The sequence below is a fragment of the Impatiens glandulifera genome, chromosome 6 (assembly GCF_907164915.1).
Source record: "Impatiens glandulifera chromosome 6, dImpGla2.1, whole genome shotgun sequence".
Classification (NCBI taxonomy): domain Eukaryota; kingdom Viridiplantae; phylum Streptophyta; class Magnoliopsida; order Ericales; family Balsaminaceae; genus Impatiens; species Impatiens glandulifera.
Genome location: NC_061867.1, coordinates 45,424,238 through 45,449,842, shown reverse-complemented (window position 1 = coordinate 45,449,842; position 25,605 = coordinate 45,424,238). Strand labels below are relative to the sequence as shown.

Here is a 25,605-nt window from a genome sequence, read left to right as displayed (position 1 = left end):
CTATGAAGGAACTCTATTCTTTCTTATGTAATAAAAATTATATTTTTATAAAGAAATAAACTTAAAAATCTTATAAAATATAATGAATAAATAAATATGTTTGTGATTATATATATATATATATATATATATATATATATATATATATATATATATATATATATATATATATATATATATATATATAATTGTGTTTATAGTGTTCAGGGTAAGATCGGGGTAAGTCAGAACGGAGGACACAAATACCATCATCGGTCAACTACCGATTAAACTGGGAAAACACACTCCAAACAGACAATTTGATTCGGTTACTGATGGGAATTTTTAAATTGCAATCCTTACTTATTAGGAAACACTAAGAGGTTGATTCCTCTAAGAAGGTAACAAGAAAATGTAACTTGTAAGGCATTAATGAAAAATAATGTAACAATTAAGGAGTTGATGAAGGCTCCCAAAATCTAAGTCATATATTATGAGGAGAAACTCGACATGAAAAACTAATGAAGTCTAGAACAACAAAAATGCAAAAAAGTCATATACTATAAAGGGAAAATCTACTTGGGCAATACACAGATAAAATTGGAGGTATTGAATTTTCTATTTGAATTTAAATTGACTACTAAAGTAGAGGAAACTGTATAAAGGAATGAGAAATGTAGTTGTGGGAAACTACATAGGGAAAAATAGAGTATCATTCCTAATTACTAAAGACGCATTATTGAAACAATGGAAAGGAAAATGGCTGGAGAAGATTTCAGCAAATGTTCATTATCTATATTTCCTTGAATTCAAGAAGGGATCTAATTTGAAAGAAATTCTAGGAAATGGACATACATATATAGGATTCAACTATATGAAGTTAGAAAAATTGTCTAAAGATTTGAACTTATTGACTAAGCCAAAAAAATGCACAGATATGGTTCAAGCTCTAGAATATACTTGAACATATATACAATTCTTAAGTCCCCCTTAGTCATTTTGCAGGTTTATTGGGTAAACCATTTTACATGAACTCAATTACTAAAGGAGGAGAGCACCTATCATTTACTAAAATTAGCATTGAGGTGAATTCTAGAAGCACACTACCGAAAAGTGTGACAGTAGTAGACAGAAAGGAAAAATCTACTATCATGGAAATCACTTATGAGTGAAGGCCATACAGATGTTCTTTCTACAATACCTTCCAACATTCAAACCCAAAATGTGATTTGGTTAAGAAAGAAGATCAGAAAATTCATAAAGGTTAAAAAGTAAAGATGCAGGAAAATGAAACAGAGATGTATATAATCAAAGAGCAAAATATGGTTAGAGAACATGAAACAAAAGATAAAGAAAATTTTGTACAAGAAGAAAGTAGTACAAAGAATAAGGTGGAACCTCAACCCAATAATGTTGAAAAGATAGTTGAGGAATCGCAATCAAATCAAGTTGAAGTGGTTGCTGATGAAAACAGAGTGGAAGATACTCAGACTAATCAAGAGAAAGAAGAGAATTCAAGGTTGATATAAAGGAATCCAAAGTTGTTGAGGATTTCAAAACTGAAGCTGGAGGAAATGAAACAATGATCTAGATATTCAAGTTGAGAACAACAAGGTGAAGAGCCTGAAAATCCTGAAAAATAATTGTTTTTATCAAATCAGAACGAGTTCATATAAAAAATAAATCAAAATGAGAATAAACAGTATTCATCAACTTTTTCAGTTCATCCACTTTTCATTGCAGGAGGAATAAGAATAGGAATGACAATAGAAAGATGAAGACAACTTGTTGATACAATGTAAATAAAAATATTGAGATAATTATATATGATTTGATACATTTTATAATCTATATTTGTATATTTGATTGCTACTAATCAGATATTTTAAGGTTATTTGATTGTCATTCTTTAATTATAGTTAAATTTTATCTAATTTTGATCATTCACCTTCCCATTTTGAGAATTTTAATAAAATAATTTTATCCAAAAAAAAATAATAATAAAGATTTATTTAAATAATAAGACTATTATTTAATATAACGTTCTTTATCTATACATTGGGTCCATCTGTGTTAGAGAGATTCAACATATGTTACTCTTTCTAAAGTCACAAAAAAAAAATTGTAAGAGAGAAAGAAAAACTATGTTCCTCCCTAGACTGATATATTATATTATATATATATATATATATATATATATATATATATATATATATATATATATATATATATATATATATATATATATATATATATATAAAATTGAATTTACAAATAAAATAACTAAGTTAAATTGTTTTTATTAAAATACTATAGATTTTATATTATTTTTAAAAACTGATAAAAATAATTAAAATTTTAAAAATTGCATAGCACTCACAACAATTAATATTCAATCATAGTGGCGAGTTATATGGTTGAAGCACTCAAACGATGAGTAATCGATCACGGTTAACATGTTGGTTCTGATTATTGGATCTTCTAAAAACAATTATGAAGAAATGAAACTCTGAAAAATAGAAAAGACAATAATATTTATTAAAAAAAATCTTAAGAGTCTTAAATGTTGTATATTAACAATTACAAACAATCTTTATAAAAAAATAATTAATCTAAAAACCTTAAATTACTTACACATAAAGAGCCATGCCCATTAATAATTAAATAAGTCCTAATTATATAAAAGACAATAAATTTCAATTTGCTGACAATAAATGCTTAGACTCACAATCTTCCTCATAAGCTTGATATGGTTCAAAATTCTTCACGCCGAGCAGCTCTCGCATCTCTGCGAATTTGACTATTGCTAGTGCCTTGGTGAGAATGTTTGCACATTGCTCTCTGGTGCTTACGAACTTTACAACGATTTGTTGGTTCTCGACATATTTACGAATGAAGTGGATATGTTTAACTAATATTTTCGCATCTCTGCGAATTTGACTATTGCTAGTGCCTTGGTGAGAATGTTTGCACATTGCTCTCTGGTGCTTACGAACTTTACAACGATTTGTTGGTTCTCGACATATTTACGAATGAAGTGGATATGTTTAACTAATATTTTCAACTACTTTTAACATTCTCATTTTATCAATTTTGGAACTTTACTATTGATTTGATTTGTCTAATACTCTAATTAGGGGAGGTGGATGGCTGAGAATAGTCATCTTTGAAAATTATAGTGTTCAACAAGGGATGTCAAATTTTTTAAGCAGTTTTAATTGACAATGAGTCTATTGACTGACTGATTCGGGAACTGATAAACGTGATTTTTTAAGTTATATATTAAAAACTAATCTTTTGTTATTATCACATTCACAATTATCATCACTTTTAATAAAAATTCAAAGTAAAAAAAAAAATATTATTTGGTATCAAAGATGTGATTAAATTAAATAAAATATATTTATGTGAAAAGTAGATTAAACAACTGATCATTTTGATTTTTTCAATCTCATCATGCATGATTGGGAAATATTATAATATTATGAGTACTATTAACATGAACAAACATAAAATATTAAAATTGATTATGCAATATCTTGATCAGCATTTGTGAGATACAAAATCATTTACAATGATATAAATATATATAGTCTTATGGAAATAGTCATCTAAACATAAGTTTTTGATTTCTATGTACTAAAACATGAACAACAAATAACCTTTTTTTCCTACCATTAGTAATATCAACCTGATCAAAGAAAGAAAACAAAATACAGAATTATGTACACCACCTTGCACAAGGCCCAAATTAAAAGGCCATGTTCTTCTCTGCAAGAGAAACTTGGTGTGCAACAATAACAACAACTACAAATACAATTAGTTTAAAATCACTATATCTATTCCATTTTCAATGGAATAGATAGTTATGATAGATACAATTCTTGAAAACAAGCCTAAATGTTTGTCATTACATCATCCATTTCCTCGTTTTCCTCCTTGATTGTTTCTTCCTGAAATAAATTCTCAATTAATCGAGACACTAAGTATAAAAGACTAATAGCGACGATTGAATTATCTGTCTTTATTGGGCCAAAATAAATGAAATATTAGTATTAGTTGGAAAAAGTGTCGTTATTGCTCAAATTATCATCACCACATATCAATAACGATGGTAGTTGGACTCATCGCCATATATAGTTTATGTCACTATTGAAATTACTTTTTTCTTGGGTCAATAACGACGGAGCTATTACCCTTTTTATATTAGTAAGTGGTAATTATAAGAATTTAAAATTCTAACCATTTGAACTATTCTAAATTGATATGTTTAATTGAGATAGAAAATTTGAAATATTCTTGAAAAATGATCTTGTTTATATCAAATATCGTGGTTAGTTACCTCTAGATGCTTCTTAGGGGTGTCGCCTATACACTTGGAACCGCTAATACTCGCACTCTTTAACAGGCAACGGGCACTCGTGTTTCCCTTGCTGTCGTTTTCTAATTTATCTGGATCTATTTCAGGACTTTTAAGAATAGTTGCAGATTGTTTCTCATCTTCTTCTATCTTTAATGAGATTTCATCTTTAGGCACAGCCACTCGCTCCCTACAAAATGAGTTAACTTAATGTTAGGCCTATTTACAATATAATTTAAATCATCATATAGAAAAATCTATGTATCAAATGAATCTAAATATCATAACAAATTTGGATTGTGATCTAGAAGGTAATTTGTATAAGAAACAATAAAAACAATTTTAATTGTATACCTGGGCAATGAAGCATGATGCCTTAGAAGTGGAGAACTCTTTTCACCTTTACCAGGACCTTCTTCAAGGTGGGCAAATTGTTTTTTGAACCGATCAACACCACTACAACAACAAGAAGAACTTTAAACCGCGAAGAACACATTATAGTTCTTAAATAATTATGGGAAAAAAAATTAAGTTTGAGATGATTGAAGGTTTGAGAAACAGGGGAGATATATAAGAGTGATATGTACTCTAGTTATAGAGCATAATCAACTATTATAAAACTGAGTAATTAGGAGTAAATTTCTCATTTGATGACTAAGTTGTTTTGTTATCAATTTATTACATGTTGATCTTGATCTGAAATCTTTTATATTTGTTTTAAATATATTTTAATAAGAGTTTATTCTTAAAAAAAAAAAGTTAGGATTCTCAATTTTAATTTAAAGTGGGAAAATAAGACTCTTTTCATTTAAGTTACCTAATGAGTTAAAACATTATATTTATAAATATGTTTGTAAAAAATCACGATCTTAAAATAATCTTATTACGAAAAACATAAAATTGCATTTAAAGTATAATTAATAAATTAATCATGACTTCAAAAATATACTATGATCATAATCCAAAGAATAATTTGTACCAAAAAAAAAAAAAATCAACCTTCATTATATTTTGACGATTTCTAATGAAATCGTGATTATATCCGATATCGTCAAAACCTATATCAAAAGCCTATATATAAGGTAGCATATAATAAGTAGTAAGTAATTATACAGTGAGTATTTTTTTTTTTATTTTAGGAAAATAATACGATTATATTGTCAAATTATTAAATTTTTTAATTAAAATACTAAAATATCTTATATTTTAAATTATTATTTTTATTTTATCATTATATATTAATACATTTTAAGTATTTTAACCAAAAGAATCTTTTACTCAAAATCGTCACAAATTATTACAATTATCCATAGAAAAAATACAGATACCTTGGATACATGAAGCTTGTTTGTTCACCACCACCACCTCGAAGATACTCCTGCAGCATCTTAGGATGGTATTCTAGAATCTGCCAATTCATCAAAATAAATAAATAAAAATTAAGCTCTATATCTCATTTTAAATATTTTCTTCTTTTTATAAATGTGACAAACAAAAAAAATCACAATAAGCCAATAGTAGCTGATAAATTAATTCATTTTAAGTTACTCAATAAGAAGATCCATAATAATATCATTTTTGTCAAATTATTCTCATTTTTTAACGAAAATTTCTTTAAAATCATATGCGAAATGAGCTCAAGAAATCGAGAAACCGAATTTAATGACTAAAAAAAAGTAAGAAAAATAAAACAATTCATACCTCTCTATAAATTAACTCCCTGACATCATCCTTAGTTAGTTTTCTCCTTTCAAACTCAAATTCAAGTTTTGAAATAGGTTGTGGAGCAGCTGGTTCTCGATCAGCATTAGCCAAACCTTGAAAATAAGGATCAGCTAATGCCTGAAATTATGAATGATGAATGTTATTAATGATTATAGAACATAGAGTTAAGTTATGAAAATGTAATTAATAATGAAAAAACACCTCTTCTGCAGATGGTCTATCTTTTGGATCAAATGCAAGTAAACGTTCAAGAAGACGAAGAACTAATGGATCTGCACGTGGGAATTTCTGTGAGAATGGAACAGGTTGTTTCTTCCTCATGTTACTCAAATATCTTCTTGCTTTGTCGTTCCTAATCTGTCATTCATAGTGACAAGTAAATGGGAAGAGTAGAAGAACTCGAAATAGTTCATTTTGCTTTCTCAACTTGTAATAAAAAACGGGTTAAGTTCAAATATAGCTTAAACTAGAATTTATAAAAATGGGAACTAATTTGTTTGAGTCATTTATAAATATTCTAGAAGGTAACAAGTTTATAACATGTTGAGAAAACAAAACGAGCAAAATTTGATGCAAGTTGATGAACAAGCTCGTTTTACTTATTCAACTTATAATAAAAAAAAAAACATTCATCAACATGCGATACTTTTGTTTTACTTATTGAACTCCGTTAAAGAAAAAGAAAAATATTCACTAATTGAAATTAAGAAAATGTAAAATTATACACATATGATTTAAGAACTTACCAGAATAAATGTTAAGAAAACAGAATGAGTCTACAACATTAGATGAAACAAAGCGAGAATTCGATGCAAATTGAGAAGTAAAATGAATTTTTATCTAAGAGTTTTCTCAACATTTGATACTTATTTTACTTAAAAAATAGATTTAATTCAGTAAATGAGATTAAGAAGTTGGAAATATTGTATAAAGATAATTTAAGAACAGGAGTTAACATTTAACAAAAAAAAAAGTGATTAAAAATTGTAGTTTGAACTTTAGTTAAATATTTTGAAAACAAAACGAATATACCATGAAACAAAACGAGCATTTGATGCAAGTTGAGGAGTAAAATGAATTTACGCATGGAGTTCATTTTGTTTTCTCAACTCTTCTAATCAAAAGCTCGTCCCTTAACATATGCTTATTTTGTAAAAAAAATTGAAGGAAAAATGCAATTTGAGCCATTTTCTAAATGTTCAATAGACAAAAGAGTCCACCACATTTGATGAAGCATAACGAGCATTCGATGCAAGTTAAGAAAGCAAAAAACAAACTTTTGTCCAACGAAGAAAACCAACCAAATAAAGTCGAGTTCTTGTAAAAAAGACAAAAGAAACTAACCCTGGCTATGGATTCAGCAGGTGGAGTACCAAGTAAGTCGGTCATGAGATCCAACTGATGGACAACATTTTTACCAGGAAAAAGTGGTTTTCCAGAAAGCATTTCTGCAAATATGCATCCCATGCTCCAAATATCTATTGCAGGTGTGTACTGAAAAGGAAATTAAGAAAAAAAAATTACAATCCAAAATTTTAGGCCTATCCTTACAAGGGATCCTAAGTCCCCAAAAATAATGTGATTTGACCTAATTATCTATATTTTCAATGAATTTGTGACAAAATAATAGTTTTCAAATAGACTTACTTCAAATAAATTGTGAATTAGAAAATTTTATATATTAAAACTTACTTTAGAAAAGAAAGAGCCACATAATTCAGGAGCTCGGTACCATCTAGTAGCAACATAGTCCTTCACATTATCATAAAAAAAAATTGAAACCCACATTAACATTAGACACAAGTCTATAAAACCATATACTAAAGTATAAGAAATTGTGTAGAATCAACAAAAATGAACATACAGTCCAGAAAACAGTTGTTGGAGCCTCGTTAAAAGCAACACGAGCAAGTCCAAAATCACAAATTTTCAGCTTACAATCCGCATTCGCAAGAATATTCTTTGGTTTCAGATCTCGATGGTAAACATTGGCTGAAAAAAATATATTAATGATCCAAACACTTATTGTTTATATTATTATGTCACAAATTAACAAACCTGTGTGTATGTACTTTAAACCGCGAAGAAGTTGGTATAAGAAAAACTGAAAATGTTCAGGAGTAAGATCATCATTTGCCTTAATAACTTGATGAAGATCAGATTCCATCAATTCAAAAATGACATAAATGTCCCTGAATTCCCTTCTTGAAGGAGGAAGCATGATATGTTTGATTTCAACAATATCGGGGTGACGAAGTAATCTAAGGAGTTTGATTTCTCGAACAATTCTTGTTGCATCAGAAACATGTTCAAAGACATCATTTATCTTCTTAATTGCAACTTTTTCTCCTGTGTGAGTGTCAACTGCAGCACCAACCACACCATAACTTCCTTTTCCCACAACTTCATGAACTTGGTATCTACTTGCTTCACCATACTCAGTGAAAAATTCCTTCTCCAAATTGTTCTACACAAAGAAAAAGAAATCAAATAATAATCCAGTGCTTTGTTTAAGGATGTTAAAGGCCTATATGTCATTTGTTTTTAATTTAATTTTGCATGCATGTTGGGGGGTACTTTTGGACTCTTAGGTGTCTTTTTTATGGGTATTGTGTTTTTTGAATTAGCTGGTGGGTTTGTGTTTTGGTTGTGTTATGGTAATCGACACTAACAAATATATTTCTTATGTATTTGTTTAAGCAGTAAAAATTATGTTAAAGTTCATAAGCTATATTACATTATGGTTTTAATGAAAATTAGATTGTAGAGTTAGTTATGTTTGATCAAATTGAAATTAAGTGTATGAATTTCAAATAAGATAAATGTGTAAATAATAACCAAGTTAATAGTTTTGAGATATCTTCTATGTGCTTCCTTTAATGTTAAGTAATTTCTCCTTTTAACTTTCTTCCACCAAGTTGTTGTGAAATGCAATTCTTGAAATTGTTCCATCTTTGGAAATAATTTCTATTAATATTTAATTTTGTAATTTTTATGAGAACTATGAGTTTTAGAAAATGTGGCAAGGCACCTCAAGGTAAAATAAACACCAAAGATAGATGTTAAGAGATGATAAAACAATATGTGATAATCGAGAATGTTGAGGATATCGTTGGCAGATGTTACTTTGGAACATAATCGATCATCGTGGCCAAAAAAAAATATTATTATTAGAAAACTTTCACATTCAAACTAGATTGTTCATGAAAAAAATAATTCTAAAATATAACTACCAATTCCTATGCCAAACAAGAGAGCTAATTCAAATTACCATTTTAGAAGACTTTAAATTTCTCCAAATTAATATTAACAAAGGCTCATTTCCCTCTAAAAAATCACGATTTCTCGGATTGTAGAACACAAATAACATCTAGAAAACCGATGAGGAAATTGAAATGGTTGGATTATGATGAATTGCACCATAAAACTATGAAGAGAAATATACCTTCTTGAGAGGATCCATTATGATAGATAGGAGGATAAATGATGAGTTTTGAAAGTTTGTTGATTTACAATGTCTAGATCATTTTCTTCCCGGCGATTGATTCCCTTAGATTGAACGAAAAAATCGCTATTCATCAATGAGTTGCCGTTCTTATCGTCACTATTATTGCTTATATATATATGAATGGAATAAAGAAACTAACCTTTTCTTTTTTATTTTGTTTGAGCCACGTGTTCACTAACATGGATGGAGGGATGGAGGGAGGGAGGGAGAGAGCAAATGAAATGAATGAGAGAAAGTGGGAATATATAATTTTTATTTAAATATTTCATTTATCTTATTTAAAACAATTTATAATGTTAATAATTACCTGTTGGGTGTGACATTTGTATGATTTTATTGGATTCCTTGTAGCTGAATGATTGGAGATTTTTTTAAGGATTATGTGGAAGTTCCTTATGCTAGTAATTGCAATTCAACTACTAGATATAGTCTGATCTTGTTTTTTCTGTTAAAATAGAAGTCGAGATTTTGTTTTAAAAAAAAACATATGATATGAATTTTAAGAAAATTAATTCTTATTTTTTTTTTAATATTATGTCATTGGTGGTTGAATTTCCCTTTACAAAAATGACAAAGGGTCTCTCCTATGCAATGAATATTAATAAATATTAATATGTAATCACTTTAATATATTAGAGATCCTATAATATAATCAATTTAATATATTGAGATCTCTAAATTAGTGAATCTTAAAATGATAATTTTGTATATATATATTTTACATCATTGGAATGAAAAGAATAATGTATTGTATTCTTTTATGGTATCAGAATCTAGGGTTTTTTTTCTCTCTTTCGTTGTGTCTTAGCCTAACAGTCCATTTTCTCTTTTACGTTCATCTTCTGTTCATCTTCTCTTCAATCAATTTTATTTTCCGATGACGAGTAACAAACAAGTATTTCACCCGGCCCTTGCCGTTTCCAACATCAAGAATCATGTCTCTATTGTTATTGAGTTGGAAAACATTCAATACACGACATTGGCAGAGTTGTTTAAGATCCATGTCCGTTATCATCGGGTCCTTCATCACATCATCCCGCCGGTCTCTATTCTACTACCGCCATCGATGGATGAAGAGAAAGATATGTGACTAACTCTCGATTCCACTATCCTTTAGTGAATCTATGCCACAATCTCACAGGATCTCCTTCACACAATCTTGGAACCAGACTCTACAACCGAGCAAGCCTAGACACGACTATGTGGAATTTTTCAAGATTACCTTCATTCTTGTGCGGTTTCTCTCGGGCAAAAGTTTTCCACCACTATCATGGCAGATTTTCCGAGGGTCTCGACTTATTGTCAAGGTCTCAAAGTCCTGGCCGATCAGTTGAAGGGCGTTGGTAGCTTGGTCTCGAACAACCGCCTCGTATTGCAGTTGGTTGCAGGCCTGGCAGAGGTGTGCAACGGGGTGACAACGTTACTCCGAAAGAGTGATCATTTTCCTCAGTTCTACCAAGCGCGCTCCATGTTGATTTTGGGGGAATCTGGCTTGGCAAAGCGGGTGACCTCTTGTTCGGCACTGATATCGGGTGTAGCTCTTGTCTCCGACATGTCTGGGACGAATGAGTCACAACATATGTCATTGTGTGGATCTCGGAAGAAACCAAAGAAGAAGGGCTCTCGTAATGGAGGTCGATCGGAACAATCCTAGTACCAAGTCTAAACTCAGCCTCCTTCTCCCTAGCCGTAATAATGGGATGGTCATTCAGGCCCACCATCATTGTCTTGGTAGTGGTCATGGGCTTCTCCTCCATGCCCATATCCAACGGCTCAATGGAAGAGACCTCTTTCCAGCCCTCGTCCGTCAACACCACAACAATAGTCGGGTCTTTGTGCTCCGCGTGCGCAAGCATACATGACTCAGTCTCCACCAACTCCGACGTACATTGAATCGGCCATGTAAACCCTTGATATTACGTCTCCTAATCCGACATGGTACATGGACACTGGTGCGACGTCATACATGACATCTCAACAATGTACTCTCTCGTCTTATTTCAATTTAGGCATTAAACATGATATTCTTATAGGTAATGGTAATACGATTACGGTTTCGGGTATTGGGCATACAATTATTTGTTCTTCGAATCCTAGACTTACCTTGAATAATGTTCTTCATGCTCTTAATCTCGTTAAAAATCTAGTTTATGTTCGTAAATTCACTACGGATAATTCTGTGTCTGTTGAGTTTGATCTTTTTGGGTTTTCTGTTAAGGATTTTTGGACGGAGACGTGTCTAATGAGATGTGATAGTCGGGGAGATCTATATATGTTTACAACTAGGAGACATGTGTCGTTTTCTGTTTTTGTTGCTTTGTCGCCATCCTTGTTGCATAATCACCTAGGTCATCCTGGAAACTCTAGTTTTGAATCTCTTAGATTAAATAAATTAATTCACTGTAATAAACAACACGTTTCTCATATTTTTTTATCGTGTTCATTGGGAAAAAATGTTTGTTTTTTGTTTAAGGCTTCTTACTCGACTTCTTTATTACCGTTTGACATTATTCATAGTGATGTATCGATGTCTCTTGTGTTAAATTCTATGGGCCATAAATATTATGTTTTGTTTCTCGATGATTTTTCGTCTTTTTTGTGGATTTTCCCTTTATCTCATAAATCCCAAGTGTTTAGTGCTTTCTTGCAATTTCGGACACTCGTCAAAACCCGATTTGAGAGAGATATAATATCTTTTCAATGTGATAATGGAAGAGAATTTGATAATCATTCATTTTGGAAATTTGCATCCACGCGTGGGATGACTTTTTGCTTCTCATGTCCTCACACTTCGTCTTAGAACGACAAAGCCGAGAGACAGTTTTGTACTATCAATAATATGATTCGTACATTACTCATTCATGTCAAGCTACCCACCTCATTTTGGCATCATGCTCTCAAAATGGCCATGTACCTCCTAAATATTCTTCTGCATAAACACATGACATACGTTACTCCGTTACAACATTTATACCGCAAAGATCCAACATATGACCATTTACACGTGTTTGGGTTACCCTCTATTTCCATCCATGATGATTCGTAAACTTCTTCTATGTTCTATCCCATGTGTCTTTCTTGGATACCCATCGAATCACCGAGGCTATAAGTGTTTTGACATATCAAATGATAAAATTATTATTTGTCGCCACGTCATCTTTGACGAGTCTCGTTTTCCTTTTGTTGAAATTCAGTCCCCTCCATTCTTGTATGATTTTCTCGATGATCTTCCATCACCATATGTGATTCATTCAGTTTAAATTGAAGCTAGCCATCCAGGGAGAGTTTAATGCTTTAATTGCTAGTAAGACATGGAAGTTGGTTTCCCGTCCAAGTGATGTTAATATTATTCATTCTTTATGGGTCTTTACTCATAAAGACCGTGTTGATGGTTTTTTTAATATGCATAAAGCCCGTCTTGTAAGTGATGGAAAAACTCAATAGGTTGACATTGATTGTGGGGAGACTTCCAGTCTTATTGTCAAACCGACCACTATTCGGTTGGTCCTCAGTCTTGCCCTATCGAAGAAATGATCAATTCACCAACTTGATGTAAAGAATGTTTTTCTCCATGACACTCTAAATGATGTTGTATACATGCATCAACATCTTGAGTTTAGAGATTCCTCATTTCCTCATCATGTCTTCCGTTTGAAGAAATCATTGTATGGTTTGAAGTAGGCTCCTCGAGATTGGAACAAACACTTTACGAATTTTGTGTCCACACTTGGTTTTCCCGGACTATTTCAGATCACTCATTGTTTGTGTTTTGCTAGGGTGAGCACATGACATACTTGTTATTGCATGTTGATGATATAATATTGACGACATCCTCTAACTCTCTTCGCTGATTCTTCATCTCTAGCTTGAGTGCCGAATTTTCTATGAAAGATTTGGGTCCATTGCATTATTTTTTGGGCATTTCGGTAAGGCCTCATGAAAATGGTATGTTCCTCTCTCAACGAAAGTATGCGTGTGAGATAATAGACCGTGCATGTATGTCATCTTGTAAGCCGTCAATTATACGCCGGTTGATAACACACTAAAACTTGGGGCTTTAGTCTCTTCTTTTGTATTAGATTCTTCTTTGTACCGGAGCCTAGATGGTGCTCTGCAATATTTGACATTTTCTCGTCCTGATATCACGTATGCGATGCAACAGGTTTGTCTCTTCATGCATGATCCTCGGTTGGTACACATGGAATATGTAAACAGAATTATTCGATATATTTAGGGAACTCTTGATTTTGGCCTTCATTTGTCTTCATACTCTGTTACATCCCTCTTGGCTTACATTGATGCTGACTAGGTGGGTGCCCGGGACACGTCTTTTGACATCTAACTACTTTATCTTCTTAGGAGATAATCTAATCTCTTGGTCGGCTAAGCGCCAAACCACTTTGTCCCGTTCTAGTATCGTGGCTGAGTACCCAGCGGTTGTGAATGTGGTTTTAGAAACTTGTCAACTACAGAATTTACTCATAGAACTTTATTTCCCAGTTCCTACTGCTACTCTTATTTACCGTGACAATATGAGTACGATCTACCTCTCTAGTAATCCCATTCAGCATCAACGTACCAAGCACATTGAGATGGACATTTACTTTGTTCATAAGAAGGTCTCTCGCGGTCAGGTTCGAGTTCTTCATGTCACATCTCGCTTTCAACTTGCGAATATCTTCACGAAAGGGCTTCCGAGAGTTCTTTTTGAAGAATTTCGATCCAATCTCAGTGTACATCGCCCACTTGTTTTGATTACGGGATATAATAAATGTAATTAATTTAATATATTGGATATCTCTAAATGAGTGGATCTCAATATAATAAATATAATCAATTTAATATATTGAGATTCCTAAATTAGTGGATCTTAATATGATAATCTTGTATATAAATTTTTCATCCTTGAAATATGGACAAACTTATATTTAATATATTGAGATTAAATTAGGATCTCCAATTAAATATATTTGTGTATAAGACTTAAAAAAAAAGAAGAGAAAAAAAAAAGATGATTACATCATTCTTTATATGTCTTCCTACATTTCATATATATATATATATATATTTTATTTTCTTCCCTCTAAACTAATTAATTAAACTACTAATTATATATTTCCCTCCCTACACATATTAATTATTTATTTTATAAATATAAAATATATATAATTAAAATTAAAAACACTTAATTAAATAATTAAAATAAATATATTACATTATTATTAAAATAAATTATTTTATATTTACTTAATTTTATAAATATAATATATATATTTAATTAAAATTAAACATATTTATATTAAACAATTCAAATAAATATTATAAATTAAAATAAAATTCTTTCCATAAACATTAATTTATATTTTTAATTATTTAACTTAGTGGATTGACAATAAAGTTGACATGTAAAAAATTAAATTGATAATTTATTACAAAGATAAGACAAAAAATGGTAGGTTAAATTAAAAAACAAAAGAATCAATATAAATTACATGGCTATTAAAATCCTAATTAATATTTAAAATTTTAAGATTTTAGGAATCTAAAAAAAGATTAACTAGTTATAATTTTAAATTTACAAAGATTTACTTGTTTATAAATAGTTTGAATTTTACATGAATTTTACAATTTTGTAAAGAAAAAAAGTTAATGTATATTTATAAATTAAAAATAACTTATTATTTATTCAAATAAATAAATTATGTATATAATTTTATAAATATAAATCTCTTTTATTGTTAATTTATTTATTATTATAAATAATTTAAATTGATCTATATTTAATTATATGTATAAATAATAATAATATATAACTGATAATCTTTTAAAATAAATTTGTACTATTTAAATATTTTTTGAACTTGTTGAGTTTAAAATTAAATAACGATTTTAATAAATTATAGATTTCGCCTTAATATTCTATTATAAAATTGATAAGGCTACTGCCACACACATGCACAAGCTCATGAGAATAGGGATAAGGATGGGTCCATCTCAAATAAGAGAGCTTCCAATATCTCCTCCTTTCTTCTTATCCTTCAACCATCAAGAAAATGGCTTCCCTCTTCGGATCTCCACCTTTTCTCTCTTACCCTATTCAAAAAACACACCATTTTTCTTCCTTTCATTCTCCACCACAGTCTTTAAGCACTACATCCTCAGAACCAGTTTTTCCTAGTGAAAAAGTGCAACAAAAGGTCAAAATGAACCGGTTAGTTGATGAGTCTACAGATTCAATAGCTTCGTCTTTAACAAGGAGATTTGGGCTTGGAGCTAGCCTTGCTTGGGCAGGATCCCTAGCCTTTAGTGTGATATCGGAACAGATGAAAAATGAGCATCAAGTCTCTCAAAATGAAGCAAATACAAGGTAGATAAGTAATTATCCCATTTTTGTTTGTTTGTTAAGAAAGTGAATTTATAACCATTCATATTTGATCTTACTTTATAACCATTCATATTTATAATTGACATTACACATTGGGTATTCATTGAGTTTTAGAGATTTTTTCTTCTTATTTAACTATCAAAACTACTATTTGAATTCCCACAAATTCTTAATATATATATTCAACTAATTTGAGAAAGGATGTGCTGTTTAATTAACAATTATTCATGTTTAAGACTTAAATTAGCTTATTTAAGATATGGTGTGATAATTTGTTGTACGATTACGATTCTATTAAAAAATCTAGTTATAATTGGGAGTTATTATTTTTTTTTTTTAGTATAAAACTATTTAAAGTGTCTAAATTTTCAAGAAAAAGAAAGATTATTTTCTTGATTATAATCAAGTTATAGTGTGAATTATGAATACTTCAAATAATCTTAGACTCATTGGAAGGAAAGATAGACTCGTTAGACCGAAAGCTAATTCTGCCAACTTCTCTTTCAAAATTCACTTCGTGAACCTAACATGAACAACTACAAAGACTTCAAGAGAGAGTCGAAGCATTAAGAGTTCACATGATATAAGATTATTTTTTCATGAATCATAATTTAGATGATTGTGCAAATATAAACTTCATTTGGTATATATAAAAATATCTTATGAATCATAATCCAAATTATTCTTAAATCATAGTGATTTAAAAATAATTTCTAATCATAGACCAATCATAAAATGTGAAAGCAAAAAGATTTGCACATATTTTTATATTATTATAATTCGATGAGCAACAACTCTATTAATACATATATTTACATTAAAAAAATACATTTGTATTCTAATACTAGATATCACTTTCACAGGGTTGTAGAGGAGCAAGAAGAGGTAGTATTGCCTAATGGCATAAGGTAAAATTCATGTCCCATATTCTAACTAACATCCAAACATATGATTTGATTTCATTAATTAGTTTATCACTTCCTAAGCTACAAAGTTGAAAACATAAAGGTACTATGAGTTGAGAGTTGGTGGCGGTTCATCGCCGAAGTCTGGGGATATGATGGTGATTGATCTCAAGGGCAAAGTCAAAGGAACCAATCAACCATTTGTCGACACATTCAGTTGTGAAAAGAAACCACTAGCATTGTTAACAGGGTCTAGGCCATATACAAAGGGAATGTGTGAAGGGATAGAGTATGTTTCTAGGTCGATGAAGGGTGGTGGCAAGAGAAGGGTAATTGTCCCTCCAAACTTAGGGTTTGGAGAGAAGGGAATAGAACTGGGTTATGGCCTTAAAATCCCACCAAATGCTACTCTTGAGTATATTGTGGAGGTTGATCAAGTTTCCATTGCTCTTGTCTGATGTTTGTCATGGAATTATATGGAAGAAATAAGTATAGATTTATTGATCTTACAAGTTTCAATCTTTATAATGATAGAAGGGAAGTTTAAGCTCCCATTTAAATATTGTTGAAAACATAGGAATAGAGAAGATTGAGAAAACGGTTATTAGCATAGTAGAGTGTGTTTACAATATTATGGTAAAAATTGAATCACAAAATAGGAATGGAAGATTTTCTTTACAATACAAACAAACAACTTAGCACAAGACACAAGCTCACTTTTGACCCTAGCAAAAAAAAGTCTCAATACCGAGCGGTTTTTCGCTCGATAATACCTTGATTTCCAATCGATATAAGGAAACAACGATTGGTTATAATACGATCGTCATCGGTCGCTAAAAACTCTATCGGTAATACGAATTCAAGGAATATTGATTATACTTTAACCAATCGATATAAGGAACACCGAGAAACATCGATTGAATTTTAACCAATCGATATAGGGAACACCGAGAAACACCGATTGGACTTTAACCCATCAGTATATATATTATTAAATAGAAATGTAATTAAAAAAATATATATATTAATTACAAATTTTAAAATAGAAATATAATTAAATTATAAACCAAAATAAAATATGAAATTAAACAAAAATTAAACTATATTAAAAATCTTATAACAATAATTGTTCAGTACTACACCAAAATTTGAATTCTAATTATACATAACAAACACAAAATAATAATCATAATTACCTTATTTAATCTATGTCTTTTTCCCCAAAATCATCGTCGTCTTGTTGTTGTTATTGGGGTTGCACGGGTAGAATTGTCTAGAATGAACCTTGGCCTGATGATTAACTGATATTAGTAAACTGTGCAAACACTACAGGATTAATTGATGAACCGCCACACATAAACTGTGACATAATCTGTATCATCTCAGCCCTCTCCTCCCTCATCCCGTCTTCCATATCTACATGTTCTTTCCTCATCCTATCTTACAACGTCCTTTGCTGATCACTCATCTTGTTTTCCAAATTATCGAACTTCGTTGCATTGTTAAATTATCCAGGTGGAGTTGTTTTTTGGACTGCGCCGACCCTCGAACTTGGGAAGCTAAAACTAATCTCATCCCAAAAAATTTTCCCTTGTCTTGAGGGACAAAAACTCCTTTAACCAAATCTACATTAGAAATACCAGGACATTTAGGTTCGCATAGGTCTCAGCTCATCCTATAACAAAATGTGTTAATGCCAATAATCAATAAAATATAAATTAAACATATTTTATATTTACCATTTTCTCCAGTACGTTCGGATCAACATATTCATCATTTTTTGTCCTAGTTGCCAAAAAGAAATCTTCATAACTTGGAGTTGCTATTTCTTGCACTTCCTAAGATTGAAAGTTCAATTTTAATTTATTTGAAAACAATGTTAAAAAATAAGTACGTCTTACAATTTCTCGTTGCAGCTGTGTGAGTGCTTTGATACCAGACCAATATATATATATATATATATATATATATATATATATATATATATATATATATATATATATATATATATATATATATTTTGTTTTCTATACTGGTAGCGCTTCATTTCTGTAATCATTATAATGTTAGATTAAATTAAAAAATTTAATAGAAGAAACCTGAAATTGATCGGTAAAATAATGGTTCTTAAGCAACCACTCTCAATCTTGTTAGGTCATTATATTTGGCCTATCCGTCTTGATTGCGTCCACATTTCCCTCATGGGGCTTTATCTTGTTGACATTTATTTCATACCTCCAATTCTCCCACATTGTCTTCATATGTCTCATAGTGTCGTCTCGATAACTCTCAATATCATCTGAATTAAATTTATCTTGAAATCTAAACGATTTATAAGAAATAAATGATTATTTTCAAACGGAAAATTATATTAAAATGATTAACTTACGATTAAAGACTGTTATAGATGATATAAGGTGGTGGGGGTGAGGTGTCGCCAATGGACTGTGCAATAGGGGATAATATTATTCCCTCGAATTGTGACCCCCAAATATCGACTCTATAAATCCATATTCTTGCAACACAGTTTCCTTTCAATTGGGTCGAATGTGTCCTGTACTTTTTCTCCACTAGCCGTCAATTTGGTCAATTTGAAATTCTTGTTGCTTCCTCTCCTTCTTTGGGAGATGGAAGACTCTGTATTTGTGCATTCATCAATGGATGGTGCGGGCTTAGTAGGAATGTGCACATCCTCAGGTGTAGACATGTAATACTCAAGTAGATCCTACACTAGAGTCTGTGATGAAGAGTCACTCGTATTTTTTTCTTCTTAAGGAAATTGAGTTGTGATTGCAAAAATCTTGGCTGAAAACTCTTCGGAGTTGACATTTATACCTGAAATAAAACAATAACAAAATAATACTAGAAATTATATAGATATATATTTAAATATTGAGCCTCATTAGTCAATCGGTCAGATTTTAACTCCAACTTAAAGACGTTATACTTGAGAATCGAAAATCGAATTCAATTATTGATCTTTAAAACTAGCCCAAAAGCTTATTAAGCTAAATCAAAAACTAAAGAAGATCTAAACTAGATGAACCCTAAAGCCAAGAGATTTTAAGAGTTTGATGATAATTTAGGCATTCATGTATAAAAATCAAGTGATGAAATCAATAACATACACAAATGAGAATGTAATGTTCAAATCACAACATCTCTCATGACCTAATTAATATTTCAGGAAGTTTCTATTCATTCATAGATTTAATTAGAGAGAATTTAATAAAACAACTGATCGAACATACCTCATAGTAACTTCTCCGACTTACTGAGGAAAAAAAATCCAGAGCTATGTACGAAGACGTAGCTGATAGATCTATAGTAAACAAAAAGAGATTAAAACGAATCGATTGATCGATCTAATTTGAAAAACGAAGAAGAATAAGTTAATTTACCTTTGGAAGCCAATTGACTGGCTAATCTGAGTGAACGAAGCCTTAGTCGCAACAACACAGACGATAGACGACGGTCGTCATAGTAGCAGGGGTCGTTGTAGCAACATGTGAACAAAGCCTTCAGAAATGGGGAAATACCTTTCAGGATATTAAGAAATTTTTCTAACCTTTCGGGATTATTTGAAAATGGATTAAGGTTCCAAAATTATAAAAATAATTTCGGATTTTGAAAAGTGGAACCAAATAGGCCTTAAGGACCAGAGTCATAGGGCTTGGGTCCATTTTTTTACCGGTCTAGGACTTGGGTCCATTTTTTTACCGATCTAGGGCCGGATGGGCTCGGTCTAGACCGAGGATGCTTCGGATCGAGGATCGGGACATTTGGTTAGAGGACTGGAGGGTTCGATCTTGGGGTTCGGGAGACTCGGTCCTGAACTCATATTATTTAGTCCTAGGACTGGGAGTTTCATTCCCAGATCTAGATTTCTCGAAAGTGGGTCATGGGAGTTTCGATCCCAGGTTAGACCTCTTAGTCTTAGGTGAGAATCTTCGGTCGGATTTCTCGGCTCTTGCTCAAGAACACTAGTCCTAGGGCTCGATCCTAACTCAAGAACACTGGTCCTTGGTCTCGATCCTAGGTCAATATTCTCGGTCATCGTTCTTGATCAGGACTGAGGATTCACGATTCTGTTTCTCAGTCCTCGGTCCTACAGGACTCGGTCCAAGAGGATCAAGTGTTCTTCATTTGGTATGAATATTGCAGGTTTGTATCTTTTGATACATATCATGAAAACATGATCTGTAAGTTACTAACAACTCATATGGATGTAGGGATCATAATCCATAATCCTAAATCCGATCAATCGAGCTCTAAGACGATCTATTTCTCAACCCAATTTCTAGGGCAAGATTTGTGAACTTTTGATTTAGGTCATCTCATAGCCTAATTATTGTTCCAACAATTTTCAAATGAGATTTATAGTTGAACACAACAAAAACAAGAACACCAATAAGCTCTATAACAACTTTTAAAACTGAAATTCAAACGTTATTTTTTTTTTAAATTTCAGTTCGATCAAATATGATCGGGATATATGTAATATGATTTGAAAACCATCCTAACATGTTCACAAGCATGTTAGGAAACTATTTGAATTCCAGATTTTTAAATTAAATTTGGGTTTTTTGTTTGAGATTGAATTGGTGAAATCACTTTCGACAGAAAGTTTAAAAATCATTTAGGATCGATTTCAACTATAGGAAGCTCGAAATTGAACCTTAAATAAGATCAACCCGATCGAACTTGGAAAAAACAAATTTTGAATCATAATTTGAATTACTGTAGGTCTGGAATCTTACTAATGATTGGAGAACACTCCAACTCTGTAGAAAACTTTCCCAAGCCCTAGATCGAAGCCTAGATCGCCGAAACGATTTCTTCAAAAAGACAATCGTCAGAGCTCTTTGAAATTCTTCAAGCAAGCTGTAGTTAGTGGAGATGGCCTAAAAGAAGAACATTTATGGACTATTTATACACGAGCTAGGTCGGTTATTTAAGTCGAATTCATATTAAATTTGGTTTCTGAAACTCGTCTCCTTTTTTCTGTTTTGTTCTTTGTAGCCTAGTTCTATGGTAGGTTTTGACTTCTAGTCCTATGGAAATTGAAGGAGAGGGAGAGACATGCACGTTGGTGAAAGAATGGAGGGATACGGTTGAAAAACAGAGAAGATATAACTTCTGGAAGATCGTCGACGTCGAGCGAGCATCCAGCATTCGCGATTTCTCAAAGGAGAAGGAGAACAAAACGACGTCATTTTGTTTAAATGAACGCGCCATTAAAGTTTCGTCCATCGCTAGTGGTTCCGTTTGGCGTTCGACGTATGGGCTAATAGGGTTAGCGTCCTATTAGTTGATTTGATGTGGACCAGGGCGCACGCTTCCTTGGTTACAATCGGATGCGTTGCTTCTTCCTAGGCGCTGAATTTTCATCCAACATTGATCTAATGGATACAAATCCTGCTGTAACCAATTTCCTTATTTTCGGCCACACTAGATTATCAGTTTTTAATTTTTTTTTAATAAAAGTGTTATTTGAAATCGAATTTTAACCCTTTTCTTTCGTTTTTCTTCATCAAAATAATACACAAATTATTTTTGATAACATAATAAAACTTATGTTTATTTATTTTATTTTTGGGTATTTTGGGGTCTTTATTTAATTATTTAGGCTATAAATTATACCTAACTTATGTCTAAAATTATAATTAAATTATTTCAACCCCTTTTTGAGTTTAATTTGGGTAAAATAAATACAATATTTTAATCCCAAATTATTTTTAATTTTTATTTAAGTTTTCTGATCAGGGTTTAATTATCACGATAATTCACCTTAATTTAGTTTTAACCTCTTCTTTTGATTATTTTGAATTAAAATAATTCAAAATATTATTTTAAAATATTAATATCATTATAAATTGGGGTATGTCAATATTTTCATGCTTACAATAATTAATTTAAAAGATTATTTATTTTGAAATAGAGTTACCAATTGATTTTTGAAAATCAATAAAAGTTGGCATACGTATACAAACGTATTGACCAGAGTTTCTTTTAATTCGTAGTTTGGTGATACTCGGGAAAGGATTTTCGCGTTTCATCCTCTGTACCGGTTTTAAAAACGATCTCTACATATAAATTTGGCTTTTGAAAATCGGTTGTATCATGCTTTATTTTTACCGATTATTCTTCTAGTCCTAAGCATTCATAGGGTTTATGCGTTATTTAAAATATTATAACAACAATATTTAAAATGCTGGTACATGTTGCTAATGCTGTTGACTTAGGGGAAATACTTGAAGAAATCAATCATTTTTAAAAGAATTAGGGTTTAAACATAAATCACAAATGAGCCTCTATCAAAATATTTTTGTGAAAATATTCCAAAATTATTTTAAAAACATTTTCTAATATTTTGGAATTTTTAGAAAATTATTTGGAGTTCCAAAATTACAAAAATAATTTGATTTTGAAAAGTGGAATCAAATGGGCCATAGAACTAAAGTCCTAGGCCTTGGGTTCGTTTTAATGGGTTGGGTAAAAAACACTTGGTCTAGGTCTAGAAGCCTCTCGGCCGAGGCTCGGGATCTTCTGTCGGAGTGCTAAAGTCCTTCGGTCTAGGTGCTAAGGACTCTTGGTCCTTGGCTGAGATTGTCAGTTTGGGTGCACAAACCCATCGGTCATGGGTTAGCTCTGTGCTAAGTTCTTCAATTCTAGGTTTAGGAATTCTCGGTCCTGAGTATGGACCGAGATCCTAGAATTCTCGGTCTTAGGTTGGATCTCTCGGTCTTGGATATAAAATCCTTGGTCGGACCTCTCAGTCCTAGCTCAAGAACATCGGTCGAACCTCTCGGTCCTAACTCAAGAACATTGTTCGGACCTCTCGGTCCTATTGGAATTCTCGATCATGGGTCTCGATCCTAGGTTCAAATTTCTCGGTCCTAGGTCTCAGTTCAGTCCTAAATTTTATAAATTTGATTTTTAGATTAAATTCTATGATCTAAGGGCTTGGGTAGCTTCACAAAACTCATAGGAACAAGTTGATCATCCTCTCAAAGTATGAATGAACTTGGATGATGATCGAATCGTTCAAAATAGTATGTGATCAAAATTTGAGTATTTGATTTGAAAGTTGTTTTGAGGAGAAATGAACTATCCAATAGCTTCCTTAAATCTCATATACTTGATTGGTACCAAAACAAGAATACTGGTTATTCGTTTTGACCAAAATTTCAATTACTTTTGAAAATTTTGATTTGATCAAACATGATTGGGTTGAATCAAACATGATCCAAACAGTTGCCCAACATGATTACAATCATCTTAGGAAGCTTTTTGGACTGTGATTCAAGAGAATTAGCCCAAAAATATCAAATACATTTTTTTGATTTTTAAAATTCAAATTTGTGTTTTTCATTTTTATATTAGTTGATTGTTTATAACATGTCCAGAAAGTTTGTAAATGATTTTAGGATCTATTTCAACCATAAAACATCATAAACAACAAGCATACAAGCTTATGCAATTTGAAATATAATAATTTCAAATTCAAACTGTAAATATAAATTAAAGGGTGATTGAAACCTTACCAAGAGTTGGAGAACACTTCTTGATCCTTAGGAAAGCTTTTGGGATGCTCATATCTAATCTTTAAGGCCATAAACAAAAATTTGAAATTTCCAAAAGCTTGAAACTTTAATGGAGGATATATGTAAATTATCAATTTGAAGCTGGAGAGTTGATCTATTTGGTTCGAATTGATTTAGGGGGTCGGTTGTGGGCTTCAAGTGGATTGAATCAGCCAAAATCTATTTATAGTATTTTGGTTGTTCTTCCTCAACTTGGCCGGAATAGGGATGACTCATCCCTATATTTGTAGGAGAAATAATACCCGAAGTAGGGTGATCATTTTACCTTTCGAATCAGCTATTTTGATTGAATGTGGAGAAAGTTCCACTTTTGAGAAATCAAAAGTGGATTTTGATCTTATCTTCTCCGACGTCGCGACGAAGACGATGGTGGCAATCAAAACAACACTGTTTGGAGTGTAAACGCGAACGCAGAGCGTTCCGTCCATTCCGTCGTGTTCCAATTGACGAAGCTAACATCCACGTTAGTGAGTTCGCTGATTCACGGGCGCAATGTCGTTCAGTTGCAGCGAGCTACGCGGGAACACTTGGAGCGTTAGATAAGAATCCAGTGCTGATCCAACGGGCGCAGTTTCGGTTGTAGGATTCCTTTTGGATTTCGGGTACACTTGATTATTGATTTTTTTTAAAAACCTTAACGGTTTGTTTGAAATTGATTTTTTTTACCCTTTTGTCTTTAATTTTGATATTTTTAAATACACAAAATATTAAAATATATATGGCAAATATCATATCATTTTTTTTCTTTCATATTTTAGGTTTGAATAAACAATTTTAGGTACTTCAATTCATCCTAAATTATTTATTTTAATTTATTGTTTTTTCTAAAATTATTTTAAGATAAATGAGTATAACATTACCCAAATAATTTTATTTTTATTATTTTGATCATTTTCCTTAATTAATTAGATTTTAATTATCACAATAATTAGTCTAATTAATTGTTTTAATTGGGTTTTGGATATGAGATTAATTATTTTGATTTTATTTATTTAAAAATAAATAAAAATAATTATTTTAATTTTATAAATTGGTGTGTAGATTTTTAATGTTTACTTAACCTATTTTTATATATTTTAATTGTAAATATCTTCAAATTATTTTTCTAATTTTTGACTTAGCCATTTTATTTTCAT

At 31.2% G+C, this 25,605-nt stretch overlaps 2 protein-coding genes across 2 annotated transcripts; one reads left to right on the top strand and one right to left on the bottom strand.

Moving 5' to 3' along the window:
- Positions 1–3,875: 3,875 nt before the first annotated feature.
- LOC124943682 (mitogen-activated protein kinase 9-like) lies at positions 3,876–8,527 on the bottom strand. Its single transcript, XM_047484158.1, has 10 exons — positions 8,123–8,527; positions 7,929–8,056; positions 7,757–7,816; positions 7,409–7,558; positions 6,266–6,421; positions 6,041–6,181; positions 5,668–5,747; positions 4,694–4,795; positions 4,322–4,529; positions 3,876–3,932 (listed from the first exon to the last, which is right to left on the bottom strand). Exons 1-10 carry the CDS (start codon positions 8,283–8,285, stop codon positions 3,876–3,878), a joined length of 1,245 nt encoding a protein of 414 aa, XP_047340114.1. The 5' UTR covers positions 8,286–8,527.
- Positions 8,528–15,582: 7,055 nt separating this feature from the next.
- LOC124941708 (peptidyl-prolyl cis-trans isomerase FKBP17-2, chloroplastic-like) lies at positions 15,583–17,413 on the top strand. Its single transcript, XM_047482056.1, has 3 exons — positions 15,583–15,939; positions 16,821–16,865; positions 16,966–17,413. The coding sequence occupies exons 1-3, from the start codon at positions 15,626–15,628 to the stop codon at positions 17,318–17,320; spliced, it is 714 nt and encodes a 237-aa protein (XP_047338012.1). The 5' UTR covers positions 15,583–15,625; the 3' UTR covers positions 17,321–17,413.
- The last annotated feature ends 8,192 nt before the right edge of the window (positions 17,414–25,605 follow it).